General features: G+C 46.6%; 1 protein-coding gene across 2 annotated transcripts; it reads right to left on the reverse strand.

The window, feature by feature from the left end:
* Positions 1–646: 646 nt before the first annotated feature.
* On the reverse strand, positions 647–18,005 carry LOC112236855 (probable cationic amino acid transporter). 2 transcript variants are annotated; one of them, XM_042296834.1, is made up of 13 exons: positions 17,760–18,005; positions 11,716–11,878; positions 11,518–11,633; positions 11,152–11,337; positions 10,829–11,065; positions 4,888–5,105; positions 4,486–4,632; positions 2,648–2,856; positions 2,382–2,529; positions 2,087–2,294; positions 1,701–1,988; positions 1,182–1,418; positions 647–954 (listed from the first exon to the last, which is right to left on the reverse strand). In XM_042296834.1, exons 3-13 carry the CDS (start codon positions 11,630–11,632, stop codon positions 650–652), a joined length of 2,298 nt encoding a protein of 765 aa, XP_042152768.1. In that variant the 5' UTR covers position 11,633; positions 11,716–11,878; positions 17,760–18,005; the 3' UTR covers positions 647–649. The 2 variants fall into 2 exon arrangements, with proteins under 2 accessions (XP_042152768.1, XP_042152767.1); XM_042296833.1 differs by lacking the exon at positions 17,760–18,005 and adding an exon at positions 17,449–17,663 and having other exon boundaries at positions 11,518–11,878.
* Between the last annotated feature and the right edge of the window lie 300 nt (positions 18,006–18,305).

An 18,305-nucleotide genomic window follows, 5' to 3' on the forward strand; every position in this document is an offset into this window, starting at 1 on the left:
CACGCACACATGCACACACACAGCCAAAATAAAAACACACACACGCATGCACACACAGATGAAGGCACTATTGCAAGCAAAGTCCAATTACAATGTGACACAAAACCCCATCAGCCCCCCTCCTTCCCAGATAGAGACTGGAGAGGCGGGTGTGTGTCTAAGTGTGTCTGTGTGTGTGTAGCTAGTTTCCTCTCTGTGAGATGAGAGAAGCAGCAGAGACACCTGCACCAGTGACAGGAAGTGACCTCGGATCAGCGCTCTGACAACTTCCTGTGAGTGTGGCGAACCAGGAAATGCTGACTCGTCGCTCCCAGTCTGTCATCACTCTGGACTGTCTATGGTGAGAGGAAAATACCTTCACTGTATGCCCATCACCAAATCAACCCCAAGACCCCGCCCACTGTTTCTGATTGGTAGTCTACAGCTTTCCTCCATAGGATCATACTTCCTTTGTAACTCAATGAAAAAATTATGTTTTTAAATAAGTAACAAGGGACCCACACAAACATTCACACAGACACACACACACACACACACCCGGCAGGCAGGCAGGCAGCCGGCAGAAGGCAGTACATTCAGGTGTTTACAACAGTAACATCTATCAATCCTCTCGGAAACATCTGTCCATCCGTCCATCATTCCTTTCTTCTCAGAAATCCACTGGGTCCTCCTCCGCTAGCGCTCTCTTAGCTCCTCCCTTCGGAACCGTCCAATCATCATCATCAGCCTTGGGGGGTACCAGCCCTGACCCGTCAACACCGTCTGGTGCGGCCCAGGGGTCGTTGTTGCTAGGGGGGTAGAGGTCGTCGTCAACGCTGAAGCCTGAGAAGCCGTCGTCCACCCCGGCATGGTGACCATCGTAGCGCTGGTATGTAGACGCATGGACCTCCTGCTCCCTGGACCTGATCTCCAAAGTACTGTTCCACATCCCATAACCAAAGTAGATCAGGATACCTGAAGGGGAGACACATACCAACACGCAGGTTGAGATGCACACACACACACACATGCATTCAAACACATGCACGTGCACACACACACACACACACACACACACACACACACACGCATACAAACACACGCACGTGCACACACACACTCACACAATGTTAGACTAAGTGGTATATACATGTACTTTCATCCATCCATCTATCCATCCGCTCGTCTCTCCAGTAACGCACCTAGGAAACACCAGACAGCGAAGCGTATCCAGGTGATGGCAGACAGTTTTAACATCAGGTAGCTGTTGACCAGCATGGCAGCAGCAGGAACCCAGGGAACAGCCGGAGCCATGTAGGGCAGTCGCTTCGGGTTCTCTGGCTGCTGCAGGATGATGACGATGAGGAGGGCCATGAAGATGACCAGGAAGATCAGCAGGAGAAGAGCCCACCAGCTGCCATCACCGATGCTGGCCGCTCCTGGAGAAGAGAAGATACAGGAGGGAAATAGCTAGAGAAGGAAACGTTCACCATGCAGAAACTTCATTATTTCAATGGAATAATATACGATAGAATGAAATGATTGAGCAGTTCGCAGTTAGTTTGGTTTGTGTAGTTTTAGATGTATGTTGTTTAGTGTAAGTCATTTGAGAAATGTGGGTTTGAATCTTACAAAAAATGTATATGATACAGAAACTAATTGTGTATCAATAGGAGTATAGTTTCAATAGTACTGAGTGTTGTACAGAGATGTCTCCTTACCGAAGATGATGAAGGAGTTGAAGATGAAGACTACGAGGAAGAGGAGGAGGACACAGACAGTAACTGTCTTTCCTGTTGCCGGAGTGGGCCGGTCCATCTTCCCAGGCAGGCCCAATCGGATCCTCATGGTGTAGTACCGCGGACCAATCAGCTTCTTCAGTCTCCACGACATCCCGCCCTCTGACTCTTCTGATTCGATGCCGGAGCCCATGTCGACGGTGCCGTAGTTCGGGTGGCTGGCAGTGTAAGTGGTTTTATCTGGTTTACCAATCAGCATCTCGTTGTCGCCTGGATTACAATATTACAATATTACAATTTACAATGTTAGGGTAATATGGTATTAGGGTAGTAGGATTGGATGTGTGTGTGTGTGTGTGTGTGTGCACCTAGCGAGGGGAGATTCTTAGCTCCACAGGTGTTAGTTTGAGGTCCTCCGTAGTCATCTACTTCACTGATTGGAGAGCACACTTCCTTCTCACACTCAGCTAACACGCCCTCCTTCTTCTTATTGGACTGCTCCTCAGACAGGAAGTTCACAAAGCCGTGGATATCTGATTCTGGCTGGTAGCGTAGCAACAACACACACACACTAACCTGGAAGAGGTAGAGAAGAGTGAGAGTTGTGTGTGTGTGTGTGTGTGTGTGTGTGTGTGTGTGTGTGTGTGTGTGCGTGTAACTCACCAGTGTGTAAGCCAGTAGTGTTCCTATGGACATCATCTCTATGAGATCTCGCAGGGAGACGAGGAGAGAGAGGAGAGCAGCCAGACAGCCAGACACAACACATGCCACCGCTGGAGTCTCAGTGTAGGGAGACACATGGGCCAGGAACCTAGACACACACACACACACACACACAATGCAAACATTATTAATATATACGTGCGCGTGCTTGTGTGTTTGTGTATGATCATTTCCGTGTGTGAGTGTGTCCATGTGTGTGTTGTCACCTGAACAGCAGTCCGTCTCCAGCCATAGCGTAGATTACTCGTGGCATGGGGAACAGAGAGCCCAGGAGACTGACAGATAGGCCAGCTACAGAGCCTACTGCTACTATGTACTTAGCAAAATAACAGCCATGTACAGCAAACATCTCCATCAGAGGAGCGTCTGCATCGATCTCTGTATAGGGAACCATCAGAGTCAGAATCACTGATACCTAGAGATAGACAGAGACAGAGAGACAGAGACAGAGACAGAGAGACAGAGAGAGACAGAGACAGAGAGAGACATAGAGACAGAGATAGATAGAGAAAGAGAGAGACAGAGACAGAGAAATAGAAAGAGATAGAGAAAGAGATAGACAGAGAGAGAGAGAGAAAGAGAGAGACAGAGACAGAGAGACAGAGACAGAGAGACAGAGAGAGAGACAGAGACAGAGAGAGTCAGAGACATAGAGAGAGACAGAGAGAGACAGAGACAGAGACAGAGAGACAGAGACAGAGAGAGACATAGAGACAGAGATAGATAGAGAAAGAGAGAGACAGAGACAGAGAAATAGAAAGAGATAGAGAAAGAGATAGACAGAGAGAGAGAGAGAAAGAGAGAGACAGAGACAGAGACAGAGAGACAGAGAGAGAGACAGAGACAGAGAGAGTCAGAGACATAGAGAGAGACAGAGAGAGACAGAGACAGAGACAGAGAGACAGAGAGAGACATAGAGACAGAGATAGATAGAGAAAGAGAGAGACAGAGACAGAGAAATAGAAAGAGATAGACAGAGAGAGAGAGAGACAGAGAGACAGAGAGACAGAGAGACAGAGAGAGAGAGACAGGGTTATGAAGATAAACTCAAGTGTGTGTGTGTGTGTGTGTGTGTGTGTAGGGTTGCGCCTCTGTGATCTACGCAAACTGACGTGTGAAGTCATGCAACCATCTGTCACAGATCAGAGATCAGAGAGAGATTAGGATGCAGAGATTATGGAGGAAGAGAGAGACAGAAATAAAAATGCCATCTATTACTGACAGATTAACAACCTAACCTAAACCAGAGATATAGAACATGTCTGTATCTGAAACATTAGAGTACAGATTCCATATCTGAAACCATAGAGTATATAGATAGAGTCTATATCTTAAATTATAGAGCATATAGACAGTCTATATCTGAAACCATAGAGTATATAGATAGAGTCTATATCTTAAACTATAGAGCATATAGACAGTCTATATCTGAAACCATAGAGTATATAGACAGTCTATATCTGAAACCATAGAATATATAGATAGTCTATATCTGAAACCATAGAGTATATAGTCTATATCTGAAACCATAGAGTATAGAGACAGTCTATATGTGAAACCATAGAGTATATAGACAATATATATCTGAAACCATAGAGTATATAGATAGTCTATATCTTAAACCATATATTATATAGACAGTCTATATATGAAACCATAGAGTATATAGACAGTATATATCTGAAACCATAGAGAATATAGATAGAGTATATATCCTAAACCACAGACATACATAGAGAGAGTCTATATGTGATACCATAGAGTATATAGACAGTCTATATCTGAAACCATAGAGAATAGAGTCTATATCCTAAACCACAGACATACAGAGAGAGAGTCCAACCAACCAGAAATCATACATTCTGACAAACTCTTATGTAATTTGCACCGAATAGGGCATGGACGTGTGTGTGTGTGTGTGTGTGTGTGTGTGTGTGTGTGTGTCTGTGTATATGCGTGTGTGTGTGTGTGTGTGTCCATGTGTGTGTGTCTGTGTATATGCGTGTGTGTATGTGTGTGTGTGTGTGTGTGTGTGTGTACTCACAGAGACGTATGCAGTAAGGCAGGTGATGAGGGAAACAGTAATAGCATAGGGTATAGAGGTGTTGGGGCTCTTGGCTTCCTCTCCTGTTGTAGCGATGATGTCAAACCCTATGAAGGCATAGAAACATGTTGCCGCTCCCTGCATCACCTGGTATAAACACACACAGTAGAGACAGTGGTTAAAGGCTGTGTTAAAACACAATCACTTGTCGCATTATGATTCCACCAACAGTTGAGCTCGAGTTAGCTGCTAGTTAGCAATGTTGCTACTAAACCTAGCTAGTAAACTAGGAGAAGTTGACTAATGAGTTGAATATCACCATTCATTGCATATCTGCATGCCTGCAAATGTATGTGTGTAATAGCGTGTGCATATGTATACACGTCTGTTTGTGTGTCTCACCCCTGACCACCCGAAGGGTAAGAACCTTCCATCGTCCCAGTTGTGTCCGTTAACGAAGAAGAGTCCGGCCACCATCATGAAGACCCACACCATCAGGTTGATCACATTCAACACATTATTAAACCCTACTGAGTTCTTCACTCCCAGGGCCACGATCACTGTCACTATTACTGCGATTAGCAGGGCCAGGAGGTCTGGGTACGACTGCTCTCCTTTACCTAGAGGGGAGTGGAGGGAGAGGAGGAGGGAGGGAGGGAGGGAAAGAGGAGGGGGCAGAGGGGGAGGGAGGGAGGGAGGGAGGGGGGAGCAGGGAGGGAGGGAGGGAGGGAGGGAGGGAGGGAGGGAGGGAGGGAGGGAGGGAGGGAGGGAGGGAGGGAGGGAGGGAGGGAGTTGGAGCAGAGGGGAGAGAGGGATGGGGAGAGGGAGGGAGGGGGAGCAGAGAGCGAGGGTGAGAGGGATGGGGAGAGGGAGGGAGGGGGAGCAGAGAGCGAGGGTGAGAGGGATGGGAAGAAGTAGTTGAGAGGGAGGGGAGGAGGGAGGGAGGGAGAGGGCGAGTTGGAGCAGAGGGGAGAACGAGGGAGAGAGGGATGGGGAGAGGGAGGGAGGGGAGCAGAGAGCGAGAGGGATGGGGAGAGGGAGGGAGGGGGAGCAGAGAGCGAGGGTGAGAGGGATGGGAAGAAGTAGTTGAGGGAGGGGGAGCAGAGAGCGAGGGTGAGAGGGAGGGAGGGGGAGCAGAGAGCGAGGGTGAGAGGGATGGGGAGAGGGAGGGAGGGGGAGTAGAGAGCGAGGGTGAGAGGGATGGGGAAAGGGAGGGAGGGGGAGCAGAGAGCGAGGGTGAGAGGGATGGGGAGAGGGAGGGAGGGGGAGTAGAGAGCGAGGGTGAGAGGGATGGGGAGAAGTAGTTGAGGGAGGGGGAGCAGAGAGCGAGGGTGAGAGGGATGGGGAGAAGTAGTTGAGGGATGGGGAGAGGGAGGGAGGGAGGGGGAGCAGAGAGCGAGGGTGAGAGGGATGGGGAGAAGTAGTTGAGGGTGAGAGGGATGGGGAGAAGTAGTTGAGGGATGGGGAGAGGGAGGGAGGGAGGGGGAGCAGAGAGCGAGGGTGAGAGGGATGGGGAGAGGGAGGGAGGGGGAGCAGAGAGCGAGGGTGAGAGGGAGGGAGGGGGAGCAGAGAGCGAGGGTGAGAGGGATGGAGGGGGAGCAGAGAGCGAGGGTGAGAGGGATGGGGAGAGGGAGCAGAGAGCGAGGGTGAGAGGGATGGGGAGAGGGAGCAGAGAGCGAGGGTGAGAGGGATGGGGAGAGGGAGGGAGGGGGAGCAGAGAGCGAGGGTGAGAGGGATGGGGAGAGGTAGTTGAGGGAGGGGGAACAGAGAGCGAGGGTGAGAGGGATGGGGAGAGGTAGTTGAGGGAGGGAGGGAGGGAGGGAGGGAGGGAGGGAGGGAGGGGGAGGGAGGGAGGGAGGGAGGGAGGGAGGGAGGGAGGGAGGGAGGGAGGGATAAATACACACCACACCGGGAGGTAAACATACATTTTTTATTTAACCTTGATTTAACCAGGAAAAGCCCATTGAGACCCAGAGTCTCCTTTTCAAGGGAGACCTGGCCAAGAAGGCAGCAACAATCAATACATTACAGAATTAAAACATACAACAATACAATACAACAACATGATCCAGATTTAAAATAAGCATTTACACTCCTCTGTACCAGTCTCCCATTAAAAAAATGTAAATTCATTCAGTGGCACTAACATATCTAGATGAAGCATGGATTGTAGACTGGAACCCTGGGGCACATATTCATCTCAAGAAAGATAGACTTGTGATTGTCAGTACATACATATTGTGTTCTACCAGAAAGATAGTTCCTAAACCAATTTACTGCCCCTTCACTGAGACCAATGTTACTGAGTCTAGCTAGCAACATGGTCAACTGAATCAAATGCCTTTGATATATCAACAAACAGAGCAGCACAATGCTGCATTTTAATTTGCCACTTCTATAGCTGCAGTTGTAGTGCTGTGCCCCAATCTAAAGCCGGACTGAACCCCTCTTAGGGCTATTACGGTAACCGTATTACCGCCACACCGGCGGTCACAAGTCATGAAGGCAGTCAAATTCAACAAGACTTTTTAGTTAGGGTAATTAGGCTTCTCCAAGCTCTGATGTTGCTGCTGGTTGTTAGTAGACTACCAAAATTGCTAACTGCCTGGTACTCAGCACTTTATTGTCCCTCTAATCACTCTGACATTAATGCAAATGTATTCGAAAATCTAATCAAATACTTCATGAGAGGTCATGTTGCACAACATTTCTATAGGCTATGCAATTGTGTGAGAAAACAGAGGGATGGCTTCTATTAAAAAGAGGAGGATCCCATCAGCTTTCTATGGGCTAGGCCTACTATATTTATTTCTCAACTTTCCTAATATTAAGCACATTGCTTCTCTTTACAACAGGAGTATAGCCTACCTGGCTGGCATGAAAATAAACCATGGGGAAAAGCATCCTCCATTCACTATATACGTGCATAGATGACATATATTTTTTCCCGCTGCCCCTGTTTCGATACAGGTGCATGATAATGGTCCATTCTAAATTAAAAAAATGTCACAGATATATTATTTAGTATATGTAAAGACAATATTATATCAAGAATAGTCTGATGGGTGGCAAAATTAGCCTATCACTTGAATTATATATAGTTGGAGTCAGAAGTTAACATACACATTAGCCAAATACATTTAAACTCAGTTTTTCACAATTCCTGACATTTAATCCTAGTAAGAATCCCCTGTCTTAGGTCAGTTAGATCTCCACCTTATTTTAAGAATGTGAAATGTCAGAATGATAGTAGAGAGAATTATTTATTTCAGCTTTTATTTCTTTCATCACATTCCTAGTGGGTCAGAAGTTTACATACACTCAATTAGTATTTGGTAGCATTGCCTTTAAATAGTTTAACTTGGAACAAACGTTTAAGGTAGCCTTCCACAAGCTTCCCACAATGAGTTGGGTGAATTTTGGCCCAGTCCTCCTGACAGAGCTGGTGTAACGGAGTCAGGTTTGTAGGCCTGCTTGCTCGCACACGGTTTTTTAGTTCTGCCCACAAATTTTCTATAGGAAATGTTCTATAGGATTGAGGTCAGGGCTTTGTGATGGCCACTCCAATACCTTGACTTATTGTCCTTAAGCCATTTTGCCACAACTTTAGAAGTATGCTTGGGGTCATTGTCCATTTGGAAGACCCATTTGCAACCAAGCTTTAACTTCCTGACTGATGTCTTGAGATATTGCTTCCATATATCCACATAATTTCATTCCTCAAGATGCCATCTATTTCGGGAAGTGCACCAGTCCCTCCTGCAGCAAAACACCCCCACAACATGATGCTGCCACCCCAGTGCTTCACAGTTGGGTTGGTAATCTTTGGCTTGCAAGCCTCCCCCTTTTTCCTCCAAACATAACGATGGTCATTATGGCCAAATCGTTCTATTTTTGTTTCATCAGACCAGGGGACATTTCTCCAAAAAGTACAATCTTTGTCCTCATGTGCAGTTGCAAACAGTAGTCTGGCTTTTTAATGGTGGTTTTGGAGAAGTGGCTTCTTTCTTGCTGAACGGCCTTACAGGTTATGTCGATATAGGACTTGTTTTACTGTGGATATAGATAAATTTTTCCTGTTTCCTCCAGCATCTTCACAAGGTCCTTTTGCTGTTGTTCTGGGATTGATTTGCACTTTTCGTACCAAAGTACATTCATCTCTAGGAGACAGAACGCGTCTCCTTCCTGAGCGGTATGACGGCTGCGTGGTCCCATGGTGTTTATACTGGCATACTACTGTTTGTACAGATGAACGTGGTACCTTCAGGCATTTGGAAATTCCTCCCAAGGAAGAACCAGACTTGTGGAGGTCTACAATTGTTTTCTGAGGTCTTGGCTGATTTCTTTTGATTTTCCCATGATGTCAAGCAAAGAGGCATTGAGTTTGAAGGTAGGCCTTGAAATACAGCCACAGGTATACCTCCAATTGACTCAAATGTTGTCAATTAGCCTATCAGAAGTTTCTAAAGCAATGACATCATTTTCTGGAATTGTTTAAAGGCACAGTCAACTTAGTGTATGTAAACTTCTGACCCACTGGAATTGTGATTTTAAGTAAAATATTCTGTCTATAATCAATTGATGGAAGAATTTCTTGTGTTATGCACAAAGTAGACGTCCTAACCGACTTGCCAAAACTATAGTTTGTTAACAAGAAATTTGTGGAGTGGTTGAAAAAGGAGTTTTAATGACTCCAACCAAGAGCATGTAAACTTTCAACTTCAACTGTATTATCACTTGTGGATGACGCCCAGTATAAGAAACAATGCCTTTTTTGTGACTTGTTCAAATCATAGTCGCAAAGCCTAGCCCATAAGCCTATATGTTTTAGTAACGTTTGTATCACAACTAAAGTGGCCAAAAACATCTTAAAATGAAGCACATTAATCTGCTTTACAAGGGGCGTAGAGCCTAACTGACATACAGTGGGGCAAACAAGTATTTAGTCAGCCACCAATTGTGCAAGTTCTCCCACTTAAAAAGATGAGAGAGGCCTGTAATTTTCATCATAGGTACACTTCAACTATGACAGACAAAATGAGAAAAAAAATCCAGAAAATCACGTTGTAGGATTTTTTATGAATTTATTTTCAAATGATGGTGGAAAATGTAGGCTGTATTACATGGATTTAATAAGACGTTTAAAAATGTATGGAAGCCAGGAGATGCTAAATGTGTTCATGTTAATTAACGATCAATTACCGTGAAACCCACAGTTATTTGCTTGACAATCACCGGCTGACGAAATATCGTGACCGTCACAGTCCTAACCCCACTCAGTATGTTCTTTTCAATTAGGAAGTTTTTCAACTGTGAGTTCACTAGGGATTCATAGACTTTGGCCAGGATAGGGAGTTGGGAGACAGGACGATAGTTATTAGATCTGAGGGATCTCCACCCTTTAGCAGTGGGTGGACATGAGCTGATTTCCAATTGGTGGGTATGGAATTGGTCAAGAGACTCAAGTTGAAAACGTGAGCCACAGGTTCAGTAATAATACCAGCTGCTATCTTTAAGAGGTAGGGGCCAGGTTGTCTGGACCTGCAGACGTTTTAGTGTCTATTGCCTTTAGACCTCATAAGAAATAAGAAACAGCATAAGAAACAGGCTCAAAGTTGAAATGGTTCACACGAGGGCTTATATAATAGTTTACTGTAACAGAGCTTACATTAGATACCTGGGCCCCACCATGACCAAAAACGGAACCAGCAGAACACAGATGAACACACACGGTCAACAGTCATGCACCGTGCCAACAGTGTGTGTGTGTGTGTGTGTGTGCGCGTGCGCATGCGTGCATGTACGTGTGCATGTGTGTGAGCAGAGGGAATGGATGACAGGCTAGATGGCCAGCGGTTGGAAAGTTACCATTTCCTTTTCCTGTCAGAGAGATTTTGTCTCCCTCTGTCTGTTTTCACAGTTCCTAGGCTGTCACACAACTGTCACAACACTGTAGCATAACCCTCGCTACAATCCACAAACAGAAAAACTATCACAACCCTGTAGCATAACCCTCGCTACAATCCACAAACAGAAAATGTAGTGATCATCTGTTATGTTAAGGAATGAGCTTTCACTGTCTGTTCCTATACTGCTAGCCACTCTAGACGTCAGGCTCACATTCAGGAAGGTGAACCCTACTGACTTGTATTATTACTCTAACTGTCAGAAAGGCATGGCTGTTCAACGCTCTACATTTCTACGCTGGACAGCCCAGGTCTCAGGGAAGATTATGTCACAGCTACTGGAAACACCACACACACCCACACAGATATACAGCACACACCCTCCTCCCTTCTCCACCCCCCCCCTCCCTCCCCTCTCCTCCCCCCTCCAGACTCACCCAGGCCGTTGAGTGTTCCGATGTGTGTAGTCATAAACGTAGAGATGCTTTTATTGGCTAGTGAGTCCGCCATACTGCTGAGAGCCGACGCCCCCGCGGCTGTACCAATCAGGTACTCCAGGATCAGGTTCCAGCCAATGAAAAAGGCCACACACTCCCCCACTGTCACGTAGCTGTAGGTGTAGGCTGAGCCTGTTGTCTTGGGAACGCGAACCCCAAATTCAGCATAACACACTCCTGAAGGGGAGACGCACAAATATCACGTAGCTGTGTGTGTGTGTGTGTGTGTGTGTGTGTGTGTGTGTGTGTGTGTGTGACATTACCTGACAGTATAGAGGCGACAGCAGCGATGATGAAGGAGACGATGACGCCAGGTCCGGCCATCTCCTTAGCAACCAGCCCAGAGACCACGTACATCCCCGTGCCAACGCAGCTGCCCACCCCTAGTGACACCAGGTCTACCGTGGACAACACCCTCGCTAGTTTGGTGCCATGGCTGCTGGTACCACCTTACATTAGCATACAAACACACACCTTAACATAAAACACACGTTAATATAACCCACACACATATATCTACACATACTGTATACCCACACATATACCCCTCCCCCCACACAGACACACACACATACACACACATTCCCACCTTCATTCACTCCCCTAGAGGCCCCCCTGTAAACACCTACCTGTCCCAGAGTCCAACATGCTCTCTACTGGTTTGGTCCTGAGGACTCTGGAGGTGAAGGAGTGCCATCCTGCCCGCCACTGGACACGCTGCAGCTTACCACGCAGACCTGACATACTGAGGTCACAGGTCAGTGGTTAGAGGTCAAGGGTCAAGAGAGGGCTTTAGCTTTTTTTCTATTTTATCCTCCGGCGTTCACCTTTCCCACTCTCGTAAATAACGTTTATCCTTGTGAAGACGGGCTGAGTGGGAGAGAGGATGGGAGGAAGAAAGTGTCTTCTCTCTGGTAGTCAGATGAGGGGGGGGGGTCAGCAGTTCCTCATGGTGATATAGAAGTGTTCTCTGTTGTCTCAGGTGTCAATCTGTAACAGAAAACCCCATGTTCTTACACGTACAGTACAATACAGCTGATAGCATATGACACCATGTCTGTGTCTTGTCCACAGCTGTTTGACAGTTACAGTCACATTGGGGAAGATATGGCTGGTTATCCATCATATACTGTAAACACACACACACACATACACACACATACACACAGCGAGGTGTGTGTTCCAGAATGAGTTTATACCTGAACACAGAGAACTAATTATCAGCTGGTCCTTGTAGACCTGTTGTTATAGCAACCATCTCATAACACCACGCCATAGAGGACACTTCATATCCGTCTGTATGTGTATGTGTATGTGTATGTGTGTGTGTGTGTGTGTGTGTGTGTGTGTGTGTGTGCTTGCATGCATTCCATATGACTGTGTTGTGTTGTAACTTCCTGAGTCATCATCACTTCCTGATTAGATCTGACCTGAGATGAACTCAGAGCTGATGGACTGTAAGGACTCAACTCCTCCACTCCCCCCAATCTGACAGAACACATTGTTCTGTTACAGACCCACACAAGCACACACAATATAATAACAGCAATAGACAAATAATTACGGGGTCGTGCGTCCCAAATGGCACCCTATTCCCGACATAGTGCACTTAGTCCAGAGTACTGGTCAAAAGTAGAGCCCTATAGAGGGAACAGGGCTCTATTTGAGACACAGTCACGGATTCAACCTTCGATCAACCAATCCCCTTGTCCTCCGCCCAGTCAGTCAACGACTGCACTCATAGAAGATGATTGAGTAAAACCATTTGGTCTAAAGTGAACAGGAGTTAAAACACAGTCAGTATGTGCGTCCCGGGTAGGAAAATAACCTGCTCTGATGACTGCTATTACTGACAACCTCTTTCCCTCTTTCAATGAGCTTTCTCTTTCTCTGTTTATTTCTCTATTATTCCCCCTCTGTCTGCACTCAGGAAGAGAAGTCATTTATGTAAAGTGGGCCAACGCACCTCTCAATCATCGAGCACTACTCAATCATCGAACACTACACACACACGCCTCTCAGCCATCAACCACTTAAACGAGGCCTGCAATTACCCAGCTGTTTAACCACAGTGGTTGTGTGTGTGTGTGTGTGTGTGTGTGTGCGTTTCAGTTTAACCACCAAACAAGGCACAATACAGGAGAGAGGTGGGCATGGCAGCTATTGTCCCTGCAGAGTGTGGATAATAGAACATAAAGGATAAGAGAGGAGGGATGATGATGGAGGGATGAGCAGCAGACTGATAAAACAGCTCATCTGTTCCCATCAGACACAGTATTGATCTCAAACACAATGCAATAGGATCTGTCCTCCCTAACTAGAAGAACAGGTGTAAACAGCCCATTACAATGTCCAGCCGTCCTCTGTCTTTCGATCGGTCTGTCTGTCCGTCCGTGTGCCTGTTGGCATGCCTGTCCATCCATCTGTCTGTCATCTGGTTTCCTAGTCATCCACCATAATAATAAATTATTGTTATTCAATCAGCCAATCAATGGGCATGATTCATTGTTGTAAGAGAGTGGTTAGCTGTGTGTTCCAGCCAACATTCTGTCTGATTGACAGAACGTACATCCTGATTCAGCTTCTGGAACTCAGTACCTTAATAAAGATAAGAGCCTCATTCAGTCCAATCTGGCAACCGATTCAGTCCAATCTGGCAACCGGCAATGTTCTGATATGGCAACCACTGGACTTCTGAGTAGGTCAGAGTCAGAGAGAGGGTATGTCATCATTGAGTATAGGACCTGACTCAGGAGAAAGGTTCTCTCTCTCTTCCTTTCTTTCAGTCTCTCTCTCTCTTTCTCTCTCCAGTGCTGAGTTCAAGAGTGTAGTGAGAGTGGGAAAGACAGCTGGAACGCAGCCCTCCATCTCCCTCTCTTTCCTCTTTCCCCCTCTCTCTCTCTCCTCTCTCTCTCTCTCTTTCTCTCTCCAGTGCTGAGTTCAAGAGTGTAGTGAGAGTGGGAAAGACAGCTGGAACGCAGCCCTCCATCTCCCTCTCTCTCTCCTCTTTCCCCCTCTCTCTCTCTCTCCTCTCTCTCTCCTTTCTCTCTCCTCTCTTTCCTCTTTCCCCCTCTCTCTCTCCTCTCTCTCTCCTTTCTCTCTCCCCCTCTCTCCTTTCTCTCTCCTCTCTTTCCTCTTTCCCCCCTCTCTCTCTCTCCTTTCTTTCTCCCCCTCTTTCTCTCTTTCTCTCTCCCCCCTCTCTCCTCTCTCTCTCTGTCCCTCTAAATCTGTGTTCCTTTGGATGGCCTTGTATCTGATAACTATAGTAACCATATTGCCAAACTGTGACACATATCTAAAAGGATTAGTAACCACACCAATACGCTGTACACATCACTAGGGCCCAGAGTTTATTCCCCCTTCCTCTCGCTCTCTATCTTTCTATATATCTACGTGGCCTGTAGTCTGGTAGGGGGTGTGCTGCTGATGACGGAGATGCAGATGGCTCTGTGATGGTGTGTGTGTGTGTGTGTGTGTGTGGAGGTGATTGTACTAGCTTTTATGCACAGACAGGCTCTGTGACGTCAGTGAGGCTGCCATTCACAAACCAAATCAGGTTGTGTGTGTTCTTGTGAGAGGGTGAGTCACACATGCAATAGAACAAGGTTTATGAGATCATCTATAAACACACACACACACACACACAACAATCTATCAAGCAATCAAGAAAAGGGCACTTTGCGCAAACAAACATTTAGACAGTATAAGGGAACACAAACACACACAAACACACACACACACACACAGCTGCAACCTGTGGCTCAGTGATGTTTCATCATTACGCATTACACACACACATACAAGCACACACCTGTTGACAGAATGATTGATCTAAATCCATTACAAACAAGCTTATAGGGAGCAGTCGATGTTACTCCCCGTGACATCTAGCCATGACAGGAGGGGAATTATTGAACTGGTATCCCCATCAGGGTTAAACTCATCTTGTGATCTTCCTTGTCATGACGGGAATGTAGCCAAACTAATACAACATAACAGGCATGACTATTATCAAGACTTCATCAACACCATATTTTAGCAATAAGGCCCGAGGGGATGGGGTATGTGGCCAGTACACCACGGCTAAATGCTGTTCTTAGGCACAACGCAACTCAGAGTGCCTGGATACAGCCCTTAGCCGTGGTATATTGGCCATATACCACAAACCCCTGAGGTGCCTTATTGCTGTTATAAACTGGTCACCAACGTAATTAAAGCAGTAAAAATAAATGTCTTGTCATACCCATGGTATACGGTCTGATATACCACAGCTGTCAACCAATCAGCATTCAGGCCTTGAACCACCCAGTCCTGTTAATGACTGCTGCTTTCAGCACCACGGCCAGCACCACACAGATGGAAGGAGAGAGAAAGGGACAGAGGGACAGAGGGAGATGTAAAGAAGTGAGAGAGCAGAGAGTGGGCAGAATGGATGAGGAAGAGTGGTAGAGGAAGAAAAGGAACATGGGGAAGAATGGGTGATGAAGAGAGAGAGAGAAAGAGATAGAGAACTCTCATGACATGTAAATAGAGATGAGCTTGTTCTCAGGCTCCAGGCTTTCTGACAGTCAGACCTGTCTCAACATCTCAGTGTGTGCGTGTGTGTTTAAACCTCAGCCCTAAATAATTGAAATCAATGTTTCCAGCTTTTGGCTTCTCAGACAGAGAGAGGAATGTGTGTGAAGGCTCTGATGACAATACTGCAGTTACAGAGCTCCCTTTGATCCCGCTCTCTCTACTATCTGTTTCATGCTCAAACCCAGAGAGGATGGAAAGTTATAACACAATAATATACAGTAACTACCTTATCCTACCCCATCCTTACCATATCCTACCCTATCCTTACCTTATCCAACCCTACCCTATCCTTACCTTATCCAACCCTACCCTATCCTACCCTATCCTTACCATATCCTACCCTAATCTAACCCTACCCTATCCTTACCTTATCCAACCCTATCCTTGCCTTGCCCTTACCTTATCCAACCCTACCCTATCCTACCCTACCCTTACCTTATCCAACCCTACCCTATCCTTACCCTATCCTACCCTTACCTTATCCAACCCTATCCTACCCTATCCTTACCTTATCCAACCCTACCCTACCCTATTCTACCCTTACCCTATCCTTCCCTATCCTTACCTTATCCAACCCTACCCTATCCTTACCTTATCCAACCCTACCCTATCCTACCCTATCCTTACCATATCCTACCCTAATCTAACCCTACCCTATCCTTACCTTATCCAACCCTATCCTTGCCTTGCCCTTACCTTATCCAACCCTACCCTATCCTACCCTACCCTTACCTTATCCAACCCTACCCTATCCTTACCCTATCCTACCCTTACCTTATCCAACCCTATCCTACCCTATCCTTACCTTATCCAACCCTACCCTACCCTATTCTACCCTTACCCTATCCTTCCCTATCCTTACCTTATCCAACCCTACCCTATCCTTACCCTACCCTATCCTACCCGTACCTTATCTAACCCTACCCTATCCTACCCTATCCTTCCCTATCCTATCCTTACCTTATCCAACCCTACCATATCCTACCCTACCCTATCCGACCCTATCCTATCCTTACCTTATCCAACCCTACCCTTACCCTATCCTACCCTATCCTTACCCTATCCGACCCTATCCTTACCTTATCCAACCATACCCTATCCTACCCTATCCTTACCATATCCTACCCTAATCCAACCCTACCCTATCCTTACCTTATCCAACCCTATCCTTGCCTTACCCTTACCTTATCCAACCCTACCCTATCCTACCCTTACCCTACCCTTACCTTATCCAACCCTACCCTATCCTTACCCTATCCTACCCTTACCTTATCCAACCCTATCCTACCCTATCCTTACCTTATCCAACCCTACCCTACCCTATTCTACCCTTACCCTATCCTTCCCTATCCTTACCTTATCCAACCCTACCCTATCCTTACCCTACCCTATCCTACCCGTACCTTATCTAACCCTACCCTATCCTACCCTATCCTTCCCTATCCTATCCTTACCTTATTAAACCCTACCATATCCTACCCTATCCTTACCCTATCCGACCCTATCCTATCCTTACCTTATCCAACCCTACCCTTACCCTATCCTTACCCTATCCGACCCTATCCTATCCTTACATTATCCAACCCTACCCTATCCGACCCTATCCTGTACCTCCCAATAAATCTGCTCCCAACAGAGTTTCCCCAACAACACAAGTTCAGATGCCCTCCACACGCACGCTATCATCTATAGAAAAAGACAGCCTGATTCTTGCAGAGGATAGGCGTGCACATGGGCGTGCACCCTACCCACGCAGACATGATGCTATAACACGGATGATAAGCATCCCTTTCGTACGGTCTCTCTCTTTCACACACACACACACACACACAACACACACACACACACACACAGCAGAGGGTAGCCTTATATCTATCTAAAGGTCCTTCTATGATAAAATAGCGATCAGATGAGATGTAGCCTACTACGTGATGATATCAGGCAGATTTCAACATTTACTCTAGCTGTTGATAAACAAATACCTTTATGTCGGGTAATGTAATAACCAAATCGTATCTTCCTCTCCTCTCTCTCTCCTGGTGTCTACTGCAGCTACAACCGGGATGCGAGCTCCCACCCCCAACACATACACATGCACACGCACGCCGAGGAGGTGTGACTCAAGAATGAAACATTTTATCATCAAACAACTGCGCGATCAACTGCAGGACACACATACATACCGCGGGTCAAATACGCCATTTTCACACACACATAAACCATGACGACACAGACAGGGAGAGTGAGAGTGGGACAGAGATGGAGAGAAAGGACGAGAAACAAATTCACTTACGTATTCTACCGTGACCCTGGCAGATTAGAGGATGATCGCCGTCCCCCGGAAAGGCTCGAGCTCCATGTCGGCTGCTGTTGCAGTCTCTCTCTCTCCTCTCTCGCTCGCCCTTTCTCGCTCTCTCTGCCTCTCTCTCTCCTCTCTCTTTCTCTTCCCTCTCTCTCTTCTCCTTCTCTCTCTTCAGCAGCAGTAGCATCTCGCGCATCACCAGGAGGCGGTGGGAGGCGAGAGCCTTTTAAATCATTCAGAAGCCTGCTTACACCACGTGACCAGTAATCTATTATTTATTAGTTATATACCCCCTCCCCCTCCCACAGCCGAATGGCACTTCGTGACGTCACTTTCGTACTCTGAAGCGCGTCCCGGTTCCCCCGCTCGTCCTGTTCAATAGCCTATAAACAGAGAGAATTGAATATGATCCTATTTTAGGCCTATGTAGCCTGCTATGCTGTAAACTAGCCTATTTTACAATTCAATAGGTAGGCCTACTGGAAAATAACCCTAATCTGTGGGCCATCTTCCTTTTGTTCCTGTTTAGCTGACTTT

The sequence above is a fragment of the Oncorhynchus tshawytscha genome, linkage group LG14, assembly GCF_018296145.1.
Source record: "Oncorhynchus tshawytscha isolate Ot180627B linkage group LG14, Otsh_v2.0, whole genome shotgun sequence".
NCBI classification, from domain to species: Eukaryota; Metazoa; Chordata; class Actinopteri; order Salmoniformes; family Salmonidae; genus Oncorhynchus; species Oncorhynchus tshawytscha.